At 37.7% G+C, this 16002-nt stretch overlaps 1 protein-coding gene across 2 annotated transcripts in view; it reads right to left on the reverse strand.

Moving 5' to 3' along the window:
- mkln1 (muskelin 1, intracellular mediator containing kelch motifs) overlaps window positions 1–16002 on the reverse strand; it is a 127001-nt gene that overhangs the window by 86620 nt on the left and 24379 nt on the right. For both annotated transcript variants that reach the window (XM_072562925.1, XM_072562924.1), the window contains exons 2-4: window positions 15152–15221; window positions 8393–8535; window positions 3984–4072 (exon numbers count right to left, since the gene is read on the reverse strand). In XM_072562925.1, the coding sequence (XP_072419026.1) occupies window positions 3984–4072; window positions 8393–8535; window positions 15152–15221 (302 nt within the window). The remainder of the gene's footprint in view (window positions 1–3983; window positions 4073–8392; window positions 8536–15151; window positions 15222–16002) is intronic.

Genomic DNA, 16002 nt, shown 5'->3' on the forward strand with positions numbered 1-16002 from the left:
GGTATTTTTTCAATGTTGGAAACAGCTGACTTATCTTTCTCAAAAATGCTACGTAACCTGGCACAGCGACCCATTTAAAAACTGGAAGACATATGCAGACATGTCTGAAAAGCTGTGAATAGAATAAGAAACTCTGTTTGAATTTGATGTCCTCCACTTCTTCAGTATTCTATCTTCATAAATAGCCACCTCCATGTCAAATTTTGCCTTTGCACGTTTCCTTGTCAGAACCAGTGGCAGATATTTTCCTTCCTGTCAATTGTCACTTAAAATTATGTGTACAGGTAGACAACCTTTTATCCAAAATCCTGAAATCCAAAAAGGTATTTTTTGTCAATGTCTCTCTCATTAACAAGGTTGTTTGGTGTGCAAACAATCAACCCAACTCCACACCTACTCGATGTATGTCACTCAGATGGGGGTGTGGCCCATCACTGGCAGGCCTTAATTCTGTCTCAGGGCCAGTTACTCAGTGAGTCTGCTGTTCGCTAAGATTTTTTAAAAATTTCACCGTTGAACTGTCACTTATTCCAAAATTCAAAAAATTACGAATTCTGAAAACCAGCTGGTCCCAAGCGCTTTGGATAAAGGTTTGTATACCTGTATTTATTTTAGCTCATTGCCAGAAAGAATTATTGAAAATATTTAGAAGTCTTTATTTGTGACAGTTGTATTGATTTGATCCATCAATTTTATTGAAGAGTTAAAAATGTAGCAGGTGCAGTAAAACTACATTAAGTTTTGTCTCATGTTTTAACGTCATACTAGGCCAAGAGCAATTTCAAGTAAAATAGTAGCAATGCATAATTGAGTTCTGAATTTTGATGGACAACTACAAGTCAAATAACCATCTTTCACAAAATAGGTCAACTTAATTGAATAGGAAGGGTTGGGAGGGATATGGGCCGGGTGCTGATTGGGATATCTGGTCAGCATGCATGGGTTGGACCAAAGGGTCTGTTTCCATGCTGTACATCTCTATGACTAATTATGTGATAAAAATTGAGCTTCATTGAAAATGCATATAACATGGTATCATGCATGAAGTCTATCAATTCCACAAAATTAATGAGGACTTGTATTGTTGAAACATTAGTCAAATTATCACGGATTGAATCCTGACTGTTACAATGACAAAGAAAAATAAATAGCAAGCAATTTCAACTTGAAGGTTCAGCTTCCCCTAAAATTCAGAATCAAAGTTCTGGCTATAATAATCAGAAAATAAAAATGGTCCCATTATACTGAACTCTCAAAGAAATGTAAGCGTGTTGTGTACTCTGTAATATGCATGCATATATCTAAACTCCAGAATTTACTAATCTAGATCACGATGAACAAGAAGTGGCTCTTTTCTCCAGAAAGGAAAGGGAAAACCTGATTTAAAGAACCTTAAAATATAGAGGGGATTCGAGAGGGCTACGGTAAAACTGATTTATGTCTGAACAGCACAAGAGTTGGACTCATCTTTCCACTGAAATTCAGAGCGTACTTCATATTCTCACTACTGCTTTCACTTGGTTTAAAATAGACAGCACTTTCCAAGTCAGTGGAAAATAAAACCTGGTGTGTTGAAAAATCAGCAGCCAAATTGTTACAAGCCTGTTTTAGTCTCCTGACATACATCAAGTTAACTCCCAAAATGTTTCCACTTGTGAAGACCAGAAGCCGGAAACTGAAGCTGGTCACTAATAAACTCAAACAAGAATTTAAAACAAACTTTTTCACTCACATGGAGTAGAATATGAAATCTGTTACCACATGGAATGATTGGAATGATGAGCACCGAAGCATTTCATGAAAATCATAGAATTCTAAAATGTGGAAAATAGCTACTGACCTTAGCAGTAAAATAACCCAAATCAATGGTACTTCTGCAATTTGAAATAAATTTACATAATACAGCAGGAACTGGGGACAGGAAGGAGGAAGCAAACAGTGAGATGTCAAGCTAAGGAGCAAGAAAATTTGAAAGCTAACCAAAGTTTCATCAGAGAAGATTAAAATAAAAAGTAGATGCAAACCATGGTACATGTGAGCTGACCGGCTAGACCACAGAAAATAAAAAATTTCCACTGCCGCTGTCAGAAATTATTTGGTCTGTCTTATTTTCCACTCAATGGTTTATAGAAGATTCACGTTCAGGACTACGCTCTCAAATAATGCAAGAAGTCTCAATCTTTCTTGGACTTCAGTGGGCTAGTGGACCCATGTGGCCTGTGATAATCAACTATTAGAGACAATGGGTGATTACTTTCTGATGCAATTTCTTTCATGTAGGTAAAATGTATAGAATTCCACCTCCAATGGAGTTTCGGATCTTTAAAATGTAAAAATGAATGGAATAAAATATTGCAGTTTTAAAAGATACAAAACATCACATCAGACTCACCAGAGCAGCTTTAGTGCTATGAAGTTCAAAAATTATAAACTGGGTGTCGCAAAGGTTATCAAGAATACAGACTGAAGTAGTTTTTGAACTCGAAACATGAACTCTGTTCTTCGCTCCACAGATCTGCTGAGTTTCTCAATTATTTTCTATTTTTGTTTCACTATGTCAGTGACTTGCAGGTCTTCACCCTCAGAGCCCACTGTTCCTCTGCCTCCTTCAAGCATTTCTTTTACAAAGAAAATGAGATCGCCTTATCCTTCATAATAGGATATAGCACCTTTCACATGTGCACCGAAGCTCATTTTCCAAGTACACAACCATCCTACTGCCTTGTTATTTGCTGCAATCCTCTTCTGCAACAAGTATCCCCCAGCTTTCATGTCATTGTACTTGTGGTTTTTTAAGTCCAAATTACAAACAAGCCAGGACGAGAAGTTGGCCATTTAGCACCTCAGGCCTCAAACAAATCGCTTAAGTAAATGGTAAACTGTGGTCCCAGCAATGAACCTTGCAGAATGCCACTTCTTAACCTTTGCCAGTCTAGATGAATACCTTTAACCAACTAACTGTTTTGTTGCTTTGTTGCCAGCTTGCTATCCATTCTGCTACATGCCCCATTTCCATGAGTTTACTTCATTGAAAATATTTTGAACATGCAAATATATGACATTTGACACAACATCCTTACCAACGATTTCTGTCACTTCCTTGAAGGATTCAAGCATAATGTGTTTTGGAATAAGTTTTAACTATTATAATGTTTGTTCATATTTCTACCAATGACATTAATGAATTCATTTACGTTTGCCAGGTGTGTTTTAACATCCCCTGTGAAAACAGGGAACTCTAACAGTTGCCCTTCAATCCTCCAGCAAAATTCTTTTCAACTATACCTATGCACAAATACTTCTGTTATTTAGTTTCTGATTTATTTTATTATGATGCACAGATGCAACCCATCCAGTTCAGAAATTTTATCTATTTAAACAGGAAAGGCAAAGCTAATTGGAGTTAGTCGATTACTATAACAGTTTAACAGAAGAGTTTGCTGCAATGAGTTAAAATCACCAGAGCTAATGTTCAACTTAAAACAGTATTCCGAATTTTATGTACCCCTGAAGTCATTTGAAATCTGAAGTATTTGAAATCTGAAACAACAAATTTTCCTATAAAACATAACCCACTGGATAAAATGGAGGTCTTACTTCACAATACCTTGGCATGCTCAATAAATAGGTTGTTGATCTAATGACTGGCATCCTCTACATCACTGCAAAGATTTTGGTTAAGAAAAAAAAAGTCAGATGACGCATGATGCAAACATATCTTTGCAAAAAGTTTCCATCTACAAATACATGAAATAACCCTGAGGAAACATGGTGTTCAGATTCTTTGTCAGCCATTCAAATGCCATCTTCAACAAAAAAAACCTCGAAGTCAGTGACTTCGGGTTCATGTCAATGGAATCCCTTAGTAAATATACTTTTGAACAAATGTTTACCAAGTTTCTATCCTGCTGACATTCATACACTTATCGTACTCAATTGCTAGCAAGGTTTATTGAATTAATTTAATCAGTAAGAGACCTTACCTATTTTAATGAAACGACAGGGGAACATCTGATCGTCAATTTTGTGCTTCAAGGTGAAAGTCTCCTTGTTGTAATCATTCTTTAAGCCACTGTGAAGCAAAAGCAGGTTTAGCTATAAGGGATTAACTGCCTCCATATGAAAGACAAAACAAACATCGACAATACAAAATGGAAAATGCTGCAAACATACAGTTGTCACCTAGAAAGCAGTTCTTCATTTTAAAATCATAGAAGTCTACAGCACAGGAAAAAGTCACTTGCCCATATAGTGTGCACCAATCAAAAACAACCATCTAACTGCTGTGACCCTATTTTCCAGCACTTAGCCCACATCTTTGTGTGCCTTGGCATCGCAAGTGTACATATAATACTTAAATGATACGAGGGTATCTGCCTCTCCCACCCACACATGCACTGAGTTCCAGATTCCCACAATCTTCTGGATGAAAATGATTTTCCTCACATCCACTCTAAATTTTCTGTCCCTTACTTTAAATCTATGCCTCTTTGGTTAAATAGGACTCCAGCAGTGGCCTAACCAGCTTTATGTATAGTTCCAGCATAAACACCTTGCTCTTAAACTCTATGCCTCCACTAATAAAGGCAAGTATCCCATATGCCTTCCTCACCACTTCACCTACCTGCCCTGCTACCTTAAAAGGCCAATGCTTACGCATACCAAGGTCCCTCCGATCCTTGGTGCTTCCCAGGGTCCTACCATTCATCATTTGTTCTCCTGATTTGATTTTATTGTCTCCCACCTTGTTTGTCCTGCTTATATGCATCGCACTTAACCAGACTGAATTCCATTTGCCAGTGATCAATCCATCTAACCAGCCTATCTCTATCCTCTTGCAAGTGGAGGCTATCCTCCTCAATACTTACCACCCAACCAATTTTTGTATCATCAGCAAAACTATTACTCAGCCCTCTTACATTCAATATATACTACAAGCAGCAAGGACCCAATACTGATCCCTGAGGAAGGGTCACCAGACCAGCAATGTTAACACTGAATTCCCTTCACAGATGCTACCAGATCTACTGAGCTTTTCCAGCAATTTCTGTTTTTGTTACTGATCTCTGTGAAACCACTGGGGAGACTTCCAGTCACACTTTTCAAGTCAGATTTTGCATCAACATGTGCAGCTACTCAAGGGAAGTAGAAATGAGCAAGGATCTCAACTCGGACCAGTTCCAGCATAGTGTTGCACCATAGGACTGACCCAACAAATCAAATATTTATTATTGCTTCATATCCAATTGAATTACTTTTCTCAGCTAGAGCCAATTTTTTCTCCTTATTCAGTCTTATATCTATCTGTGACGCATAGCAGATTTCAGACTTCCCTGCTCATACCGACTTCTTCAAAGTTTTAACTTCCACGCCCTCTGACCTATCCAGCCCACACCAGGTCACATGCTACCCACTTAAAAAAAATCCCTCCAATGAATTTGCATCTATCACCATACTCGCCTATTGCTCGACTTATCATCTAAACACTGTTGCATTTAACTTCCCTTCAAATTCTCCTAGTTATCAAAGAAATCCACACAAAATCATGCAGCACAGAAACAGATCATCCATATTAATACATCTGTACTAGTTTTATGTTCTTTTCGAAGAACTAGAACTGTTCTGCAAACTTCTATTCAATGCAGCTCAGATTTCCTTCAATGAATTTTCTTCCACAACTATTACACCATAGCTCTCAGTTTTAATAACAAATTCATTTTTTCATTGGTCCTCTTCCCGATCATCTTAAATCTACATCTTTGGCTGTTCACCCATCTGCCAATAGAAACGTTTTCTCCCTGTCCATTATTAAAGTCGCTTATAATTTTGAATACCTGGGTGCCAAGAATTACATCCCAGTCTTGACCTGCACCATTAAGTTTCTGGTGTTTAACTCAGGTTTCCAGTATTTGTACTTTTATTTTATCAAGCAAACATCTATCTTGGATATGTTGTACTTGCAGTGTTGCATTATCTGGATGAAAAGAAACATGTTAGTTTACTGCACTGGTCCCCAATTTAAGGCAAATCGTACTGGCCAACAAGCATTGCAGGCTTCAAATAACTTGCACAGCGATTGACGGCCCTTAACTTACTGCCAAAACTACTACATCTAGTTCAGGCCAAAGAAAACCAGAGGCCCAGCTTTAAATTCTCAGAAAACATCTGTTTAATCAACGTTTATCACTTAACACTGCAACAGTTAATTTCCTTCAGATGATGTGGGAGTCATTGGCAAGGCCAATTCCCAACTGCATTTGAACTAGTGACCTGTTCGTCAAATTCACAGGGCAGTTAAGAGTCAACCACATTGCTGTGGATCAGCATCTAGCCCAGATCTGGTAATAATGACAGACTTCTTTCCCTTAAGGACATTTATAAAACAAATGGCTTTTTATGACAATGATAGTTTCACAATTGCCATCACTGACACTAGGTTTCAATTCCAGATTTGATTAATTAAATTTAAGTTCCACCCACTGTGGTGGGATTTGAAGCTCTGACCCCACAGCACTAGCCTAGGCCCTGATGTTACTAATAGGCCCTGTTCAAGGGTGTGTCATAACATCACCGGACTGAGTGATTAGAAAATATCTAGATAACAAAATGAGGCTTTAAAAAACAAGTAGTACCATTCCACCACACTCAAAGAAGGTTAAACATGGAGGGAGCATCCTCATTACAGTCCAGACTGTTAATTAGTCTGTGAATATATTCACTGCTCCACAGTATTCTTCAAGGAGAATCAAGTAGATACATTAAAAAAAAAGCAAATCAGCATGGTTACCTAATCAAAGAAAAATAACTAACTGATATCCATCTACATCAGGCCACAAACAATCATATACAAGCAAGTATTTTAAAGTACAATTAATGACATGAGCTGTCATGTGCATACAGACTTTTTAATGCTACTTTGGGATAATCTCTAATTATATTAGTTTATATGTATGTATGTTAGCTCGCTGAGCTGGAAGGTGTGTTTTCAGACATTTCGTCACTATGACTAGATAACATCAAAGAGAATCTCCAGTGAAGCGACAAGTGAACATAAAGGATCCAGTAGATACTACCAGCAAAACTAAAATCATTTACAAGATAAGAGGCAAGAGCTATATTAAAAAAAACTACCTTGGAAAAACAAGCAGGAAACTTGCCACCATGATACATGAACACCAACTAGCCACCAAAACACATGACCCACTATCATAGTTTCCATACATACAAAGGACACCACTTTGCCTGGGACAACACACACATTCTAGGACAGGCAAAACAAAGGCACACATGAACATTCTTCAAGGCATGGCACTCTAACCAGAACTCCATCAATAAACACATCGACTTAGATCCCATCTACCTTCCCTTGAAAAAAAAATGAACCGGAACTGACATCACCCACCTTAAAGAAACCAAGACCTATAAATAAAGAGACAGGACATACTACCTACGAAATACACCCCACCTGTGTCTTTCGGATAATTACATTTCCTCTGTATATGGTTACATCATTCCTGATCCTGTGTTCTAACTCTTCAACTAAAATTTTCATCCATCTATTTCCTACCTGATATTAACTAACCCCGAATGCTCAAGTTCCTGAACCAGCACTGCTACGCAATGATTCTATTGTTGCAACATGTATAAAATTCAAGGGCAAGAAAGGACCATCTTCCAAATTCTTCTGTTAGATCCAATGTATTGTGTAATCTCCTGTCCTCCCTGCAGCCACCAAGTTACATGTTGGGAGAATGCAAGGATAAATGTTGGCTCGACTTTGGGGGTGGTGGTGTAGAAAATTTGGAAAAATGCTTGCTGCTAGAAGGACAAACAAACAATTCCCTGAAGATGTTTATTTACCAATTTTGGAAGAACTATTGCTCAAAGAAAGGCATGATTTCCATCACAGCAGGGACAAAGTGTATATAGTTCAGACAAATGATTCAGAACAAGTTCTCACTCATGACTATCATTCAGCCCACATCTGGTATTCTAGCTTTGGTGACAGTTCAGATTATCCAATCCACTCTGTTCTTTATTTGAACAGTCAAATCCAAAAGCACCAGAAAACCTGATATCACTCATGTACAAAATCTGGAAGGTATCAAACAGCAGAGATAATTGACCCAAGTCCAATTCAAAAACTTCTCTCAACAAAAACATATGTTCAAAATAGTAGTTACCAAATATTCCTTTAATTAGGTAATAAAAGGTATTCAGATGACCTTTCAATTTAGGAATTATACCAAAATTCCTTAATCAGATCACTAACTCATTAGCAGTGATCGCAAATTGATTAATTAGATATGCAAAACTTAAACTAACATAACTAAATATGGAAGCAATCAACAAACTAGGCAATGAAGATCTTGACACCATTGTTATCACTTACCTTGAAAGTAATTCTGTCATGTTTTCTTCACTCATTCCCCCATAAACTTTAAACTTTTTCAGGTTGCAGACATGGGTCTTTTCATATTTGCCAAAAGTGATGCTTTGGACTACTGCAGGCCTCTCAAGTTTCAGAATCAAGTACTAAAGTAAAATAATTCAACAATTCAAAGGGTTTAGAATATATTTGAGAATATGTTTGCTCATAAATGAAGATAAGTGATAATCAGAAATGTAAACCAGTTAACACTGATTTTGAAAATGCTCATTTTTTTTCCCCCAAAAAGACAGCAAAATTGCTCTGCTACATGAAAACATTTCAGAATTGACAAGCCACCTAACTCCTTGAAATGTTAACAAAAGCACAGCTGTCAAAAGAATCTGTTTAGGATAAAATGTTTTGAATTTCCAAGGGCATGGGCAATGATTCAGAGCACTACTACTAATATTGAAAATCTGTACTATCAAGCCATTTCAACTAGACAAACTAATATAGAATTGGCATAGGAATAGAAAAATTAAAATAAGGTATTCAGCTCATGTTAAGCTGACTGTGAGCTAAGTCTATTTGACTTAAGTTTTTTGAATTTTAAGTAAATGGTCAAGGGCAGTAGACAATTAACGGATTTAATCCTATGTAGTGTAGAAATATACAACATCATAAAGAGCAGGCACACAATTGTTAAAGATGATGTGAAATGGCCATATGTTTTTCAGCTTGAACTGATGATGTTCTGGGATGCATTGCAGTTCATCAATCACAGTAAAACTCAAATAGAAAACGTTTGCAGTTGGTTGCATGCCCCAGTATTTAGAAATGGTGAGGAAGGCATAGCATAAGCCTTGGATTTACTGGGCATTCCTCACCTCATTTGCAAATGAGATTTCACAACATAAGTGAGGTGGGTATGCAGAGTTGCACTCTCATCCAGAAACCAAGTGGTCAGCACAACTGATGAGAGAAGATGGGGTTTCCTACTGAACTGAGAAGGAATCACAATTTTGCTTAACGGTAACTTTCAGATCAGACAATCTGAAGAAAACGTAGGGATTCCAACAGCACTGATATGATAATGCCTTGGGAAAAAATAGCTGGATTTTGTGGTTGACATTTGATTGTTATCAATAATTACAAGGTTTACATTTGCTTAGTTTAAACCAGATTAGTATTTTCATGCTTGAATCCCGATTGGAACATGAATCTGTAAAACATTTTCAAAAATAAAGGGAAGTGACAAACTGGTATCCAGTTTCCATGCCCCTCAGCTTAATACACCTGCTACAGTAAGAATAGTTTAAATTTCCTTTTGTTGATATGTACTTAAATATAGTTTCATTTAGTTTCTACCTCAAACTAAAAGACAAAATAAGCAGATTGTTCCACTGGAAAAAAAATACAATTTAAAAGCCAAAGTAATAAAAGCTATAAAAAAGGTACAAGTGTTCAACTCCACAGATTACATAATCAGTTAAAATTCTCTTTAAAGTGAGCCTTTTCTCAAAGCAAACACAGTCGACTTAACAACTGTAGATAAATTACTTGTATTTTTGAACTTTGTTACTAACCAGCTTTTGTCAGAATCAAGGGTCTGCTGTTTGCAGATTACACTGTGCACTCCATGTTAAAATCAGGACTTTTGGCAGAGATTAGGAGATTTAACATATGAATTATCATTTTTTTGGACTTTAAATTTTGTCTGACTGACTATTTTAGATATAGAGATTCAGTCACTGGAAGGAAAACAACAGTATATGGCAATTTAGTCAGAAAATCTTCAATAATTCAATTAGATCACCACCTTTGAAAAGCATTTTTCTCCATTATCCCATTTGATTAGTAATTTCTGATTGGTCTGGTTATAAAGAGCAAGTTTTCCCAAACTGCTGCAACTCTGCTGTCGGCCAGAATACAGGATTTTAGGGTCATGAGATCCAAAGCAGTAACAGTTGCCAAAGTGATTCCTGACAGTTTCGTAGTCCATTTAAAGAGCATACTTTTATCGTACAAAGGGTCATGGCCTATTCGAATGTTAATGATACTGAATTCCTGCAAGTGGGAGAGGCAGTGCCAAAAGCTAAATGGTCATTCTGCTTGCAGTTTCAGCAAATGCCCAATGGGGGACTTTGGGAAAGTTGTGGCGCAGTAAATGGAAGATTGGACCATTATTATGACCATTATACTGAAGCACACCTCTAATTCTGCTCAGTAACTGAAGGGACCTTCCACTTAATTTTTTGTAGCTGCTCCCAAGCCTTCACCCAAACTGATGCGAATTAAGAAAGAAAAAAAACAGGATTTAGGGTGAGGGGGAAATTTACAAGAGATTTAAGGGGCAACTTTTTCCACACAGAGTGGTATGTGTACTGAATGGCTGCCAGAAGAAGTGGTGGAGGCTAGTACAATTGCAACATTTAAGAGGCATTTGGACTGGTATATGAATAGGAAGGGTTTGGAGGGATATGGGCCATGTTCTGGCAAGTGGGACTAGATTGGGTTGGGATATGCTGTACATCTCTACGATTATGACTCCAAAAAAGAAGCGTGTACAGCATACTCATAATCTTCGTTCGCTATCCATGGTGTTGTGCACACCACACACTGTACAGACTGTGAATTCATGGTATTTCTCCTGTGCATCACACTGACCCTCATGAGTATTCTGTGCAATACAGTACACAAGGAGACAGGCAGACTATAAATGGAATGCAGAGGACATTTCACTCAAAGCATTACCAAGAACACATAATTTTTAAATATAGTTGGTTCTGCCATAACACAGTAGTTCTATTCTCGTGCAATCCCTTGTTATAAAAGAATCACAGAATAGCAGCACCAATTAAACTAATGGGGTCAGAACTGCATGCTTTTAAACTTCACGCAACAGAAATAGTATCCTCCAATTGGTCAACCTTGTTATAGCGAATTCACATTAACAAAAAGTACGCTACAGCAGAACAATCTGTAGATGCAAGTCAACCTCCAGGTTTCAAAATAGTTCTTACTACATGAGTTCTTACTACAAATGCATACACACGGGTCATCTCATCTCTAGCTACTTCTGTGCAAACACTACACTGAAGGTGCATGGCTCAGAGGAATGACAGAAGTACTTTAATGATTCAAATGCCCACAAATATCTGATGTCAAGACAAAAGACCATAACACAAAACAAATCTTTACTATGCTTGGAATGAGTAAAGCTTCGTACATAATTTTGGGACAAGGTAGTTTAGTTGGACTCTAAAACTAAAAACGCTAATTCCAAATAAAGAATATGTAATAGCTTCTGAGGTCATAAGGAAATTTTCTATGCTCAGCATATCTTGCAAATTATTTTAAAATAATTTATATTTAATTATTGATAAATACAACACAGTGTGGTACGCTTACAAAATGCCAGTGGAGCTTGGTACATCCTGCATTACATACCACACGAACGCAGGAGCTCAACACTAATAAAAATCAACGACTGCATTTCATTCCATAGGACTAAAATGTTTCAGTTTTTAAAATGCAAACAGTACCAGTACCTCTACTTTCTCAACTTTCCAATCAATCAAACTGTGGAAAATTGCACTGCTTTTGATTCACAACTCTGGGGTGCCTCAAACATCTCTGAATCAGTTGATTAGAAAATATCAACATCTAAGGAATATATCTACATTCATTTCTTGGTTCGAAAATGATATCCTGTTTTACATTCAAAATTAATTTATTGCTACATATTTACAATGTGAAGATACAATTTATTTCTTTTCCCTGACACAAAACGGAAATGCATGAAAAAGGTCAAAGACTGGGTAAGCACAAATTGCCATAACTTTAAAAGCAATCCCAATGTGAGGGTTGAACTTGATACCAGCTCGGGTACAAACAGCAAAATTTTGCATGAGCTTAAGGTGTATGGAGGAAGATGAGACAGCCATAGAATTGAAGGCAAAAGTGTTGGTGGAATTAAGCAATCAAAATGATGGGGAGATATGGATTGGAAACTCAGGACAATTAGAAGCCAAGGATGTGAATACATTAGTTTTGCCCAAAACAGGGACTGAAGGTTTAGGTGATATGAATGACTAGTGTTTTTGCTAGTGACTGAAGACAATTGCAACTTGCAAATTGCATAAAGCATGAGCAGGCTGACAACAGTGAGACAGCGAAATATTTTTAAAATGGTGATGAGACAGAGCTGGATATCATTAATGCAAGTGGAATTTAAATGCAGGTCTTGCATGAAACTGGTTTCAGCAAACCAATCTTCCCCACAACAAGAGTGGTGCGCTCTCTTGAAATTAATGATGCATCCGTGTGGCCATGATAAAATTTCTACAAAAGAATGGCCAATGACACAATTCATGTGCCAACATCTGTTTTGAGACTGACCTAACAAGCCCTACACATGCTGCACTACCTTATTTAATTCCCATCTCCAGCAAATTTACCTTGTGGAAGACTGAATTTAAGTCAACTATATAACCGCTCAATTTTAAACAAAGTTTAAAAAAGGATGCACCTGTAAAACACCAGTAAAAAAAATATGAAATCAGCTCAATGATGCTTGGAGAACAGGTTTATAATCACAAAACAGGATACATACAGTCTTGATGAAAATCATCAACTTTTTTTTCATTTTTACAATCCCATTTCAAAGTCATCAACAATGAAAGAATTGTTGATCTGCTGTCAGGAGTACTGTCAGGTAGAAGTGCTAGTATAAAATTAGTATTCAAATGGACCTGTACTTTAAGCAAATTGGATTGAGCCTACTCACCAACCGTGAAGCATTTTGGGTGCATTTAATATTAAAGGAGTTTACAAGTAGCAATGAAGTGGCAGAAGTTCTTGAATGGTGTTCTAGTGAGCAAGGCCAAGATAACTGGAGGGCCAACCACTTACAAAGAACTGAAATTTGGAAATGCATGATGCTATACACTGCAAGTTCTTTACAATCATCCAATCTATTGAGAGGAAAATATTTTATGCTCAATGTTTCAGAGATATAAATTGAGTAAATTAAGGCGATTTCAATCGAGCTGTTTCACACAATGAGCTTCAATTTGTTATCAGACAAATTAAACCTGTAATTGATCAAAAGGGATTTAGAAACACTAAAACATAAAAGCAAAGTGGACCATATGGCATCAAATCTGTTTCATCAATTAGACCATGGCTAAGCTGATCACCCCAAGATCCACCTACTTGCCTTCTGCCCATAACCCTTAGGGATTTAAAAAATCTATTCCAACCTTGAATATACTTAAGGACCAGTCCTTTGCATTAAAGATCATAGAATCCCTACAGTGTAGAAACAGGCGATTTGGCTCAACAAGTCCACACCGACTCTCCAAAGAGCAACCCACCCAGACCCATTCCCCTCCTACTCTTCATTTACCCTGACTAGTGCACCTAACCTACACATCCCTGAACACTATGGGCAATTTTAGCATGGCCAACTCACCTAACCTACACATCTTTGGATTGTGGGTGGAAACCGAAGCACCCGGAGGAAACCCACGCAGACACAGGGAGAATATGCAAACGCCACGCAGACAGTCATCAGAGGCTGGAATCAAACCAGAGTTCCTGGCGCTGAGGCAGCAGTGCTAACCACTATGCCACAGATGCCCCACCTTAAGAGAAAGAACATTCTTTCCCTATCTTACTCACTGCCATAGAAAGAAATTTGTGAACTTGAAAAAGGTCAGAAAAGACTTACAAGAATATTGCCAGGGTTGTAAGGTTTGAGCTATAGGGAGAGGCTCAATAGGCTGGGTCTATTTCCCCTAGAGCATCTGAGGGTGATCTTATGAAGTTTATAAGATCATGACGGGCATAGATTGAGTGAACAGCCAAGATCTTTTACCCAGGTTAGCAGAGTCCAAAACTCAAGGGCATAGGTTTAAGGTGAGACAGGAAAGATTTAAAAGCGACCAAAGGGGCAACATTTTCACACAGAGGGTAAGAATGAGCTGCCAGAGGGAGTGGAGAAGGCCGGAACAATGAAAAGGCATCAGGGTGGGCGTATGATTAGGAAGGGTTGAGAGAGATCTGGGCCAAATGCTGGCAAATGCCACTAGATTTATTTAGGATATCTGGTCGGTAAGGACAAGTTGGACCAAAGGGTCTGTTTCCATGCTGTACATGTCGATGACACTAAATAGGTAAAACGTTTTCAGATTATGCTTTCTGATCCTGGAGTTGACTACAAGGGGGTAACGACTTCTCCACATCTACACGATCAAGCTCACGAAGAATCTTAGATTTTAAGAGGTCTTCTTTCACGCTTCTAAACTCCAATAAGTACAAGTCCAACATCCCAAACCTTTTGACATGAGAAATTCCCAACATAAACAAACCAATCTACTGAACTGGAATACGTTCAATGCCAATATGTCTTGCCTTAGATCAAGGGACTAAAATCGCCCACTGTATTCTATGAATCATCTGACTAGTGCCTTGTACAGAAAGGTTTTTAATAAAGTTAAAAAGTCATATAGAACCAATAACTCAGATTTAGGTGTATGTGCATCATCATACATATATTGCAGTTGTGAAAATCCTGAAGCAAACATTAGAAGTAGGAACGAGCATATTCCAAATAAAGCATTATGCCACTTACTGCAATACTAAAACACAATACTAAACATTCACAAAACTTCTGTAATGTGTTTAACAGCTGTAATGAATTAAGGCACGAGGAATTTTATAAAAGTAGTCACAGAAGGACAATGAAAAACAGAGTACAAGAATAAAGTCTATCACCTGAGGCGGGTAGTTGCTTTCGGAGGACCACCTTGAAGATTGATCGTGAGGTTTGTCCACCAAAATATTTCTGAAAAGAAACACGGCTTATTAATTTCACAGTCTCAAGGAGAGCACATAGCTCCATACTGTCTCACGTGAAAGTATAAATGGAATTAACCTTAACCTATAGAAGATTCAGGGAACATCAAGTTATCTATGGTACCTTAACTGTGTTATGTTTAACCAAAACCATAAAAGAATTTGATTCTGAAGCTTTCAAAGTAAAAGTTCCCAAATTCACAACACATACATTAACTAAGAGAAAAATCGAAGATGCTGGAATCATATTTGTGTTACGAGTAGGAACAAGGAAATTCTAGTTTTTGATGCCATTGGCAGTCATTAACAGACATCTATATGCAGCAAAAAAAAGAGACACAGCAATCAGCTTTTTGGATGAGCAGACAAAATGGCCTGCAAATTGACTATCAATTATTGCAAATCCGGAGGATGGTCTCAGACATACATTGATCCCTTTACATTTGCCTGCAATCTTTCATACACATGTATGGTGACAAACACTGAAGCCACCCACCAACAGACAACTGTGGACAGAAAAGCTTAAAATCCTCCAACTTTTGTTTTTAAACTCATTTGTGCAATGTGAGCATCTCTGGCTGGGTCAGCATTTATTGCTACCCTCAAAGTGGTGGGGTAAGCTAACTTCTCTAACTGCTGCAGTTCATTTAGTGTGGGTAGAGCCACAACACCATTGAAGGAGGAGTTCCAGGATTTTAGGAGACCCGGAGGCACTGAACAAACAGCAACATATTTCTCACTCAGGATGGAGAGTTGCTTGAAGGGCAACT

Source organism: Chiloscyllium punctatum, chromosome 44 (genome assembly GCF_047496795.1).
Source record: "Chiloscyllium punctatum isolate Juve2018m chromosome 44, sChiPun1.3, whole genome shotgun sequence".
NCBI classification, from domain to species: domain Eukaryota; kingdom Metazoa; phylum Chordata; class Chondrichthyes; order Orectolobiformes; family Hemiscylliidae; genus Chiloscyllium; species Chiloscyllium punctatum.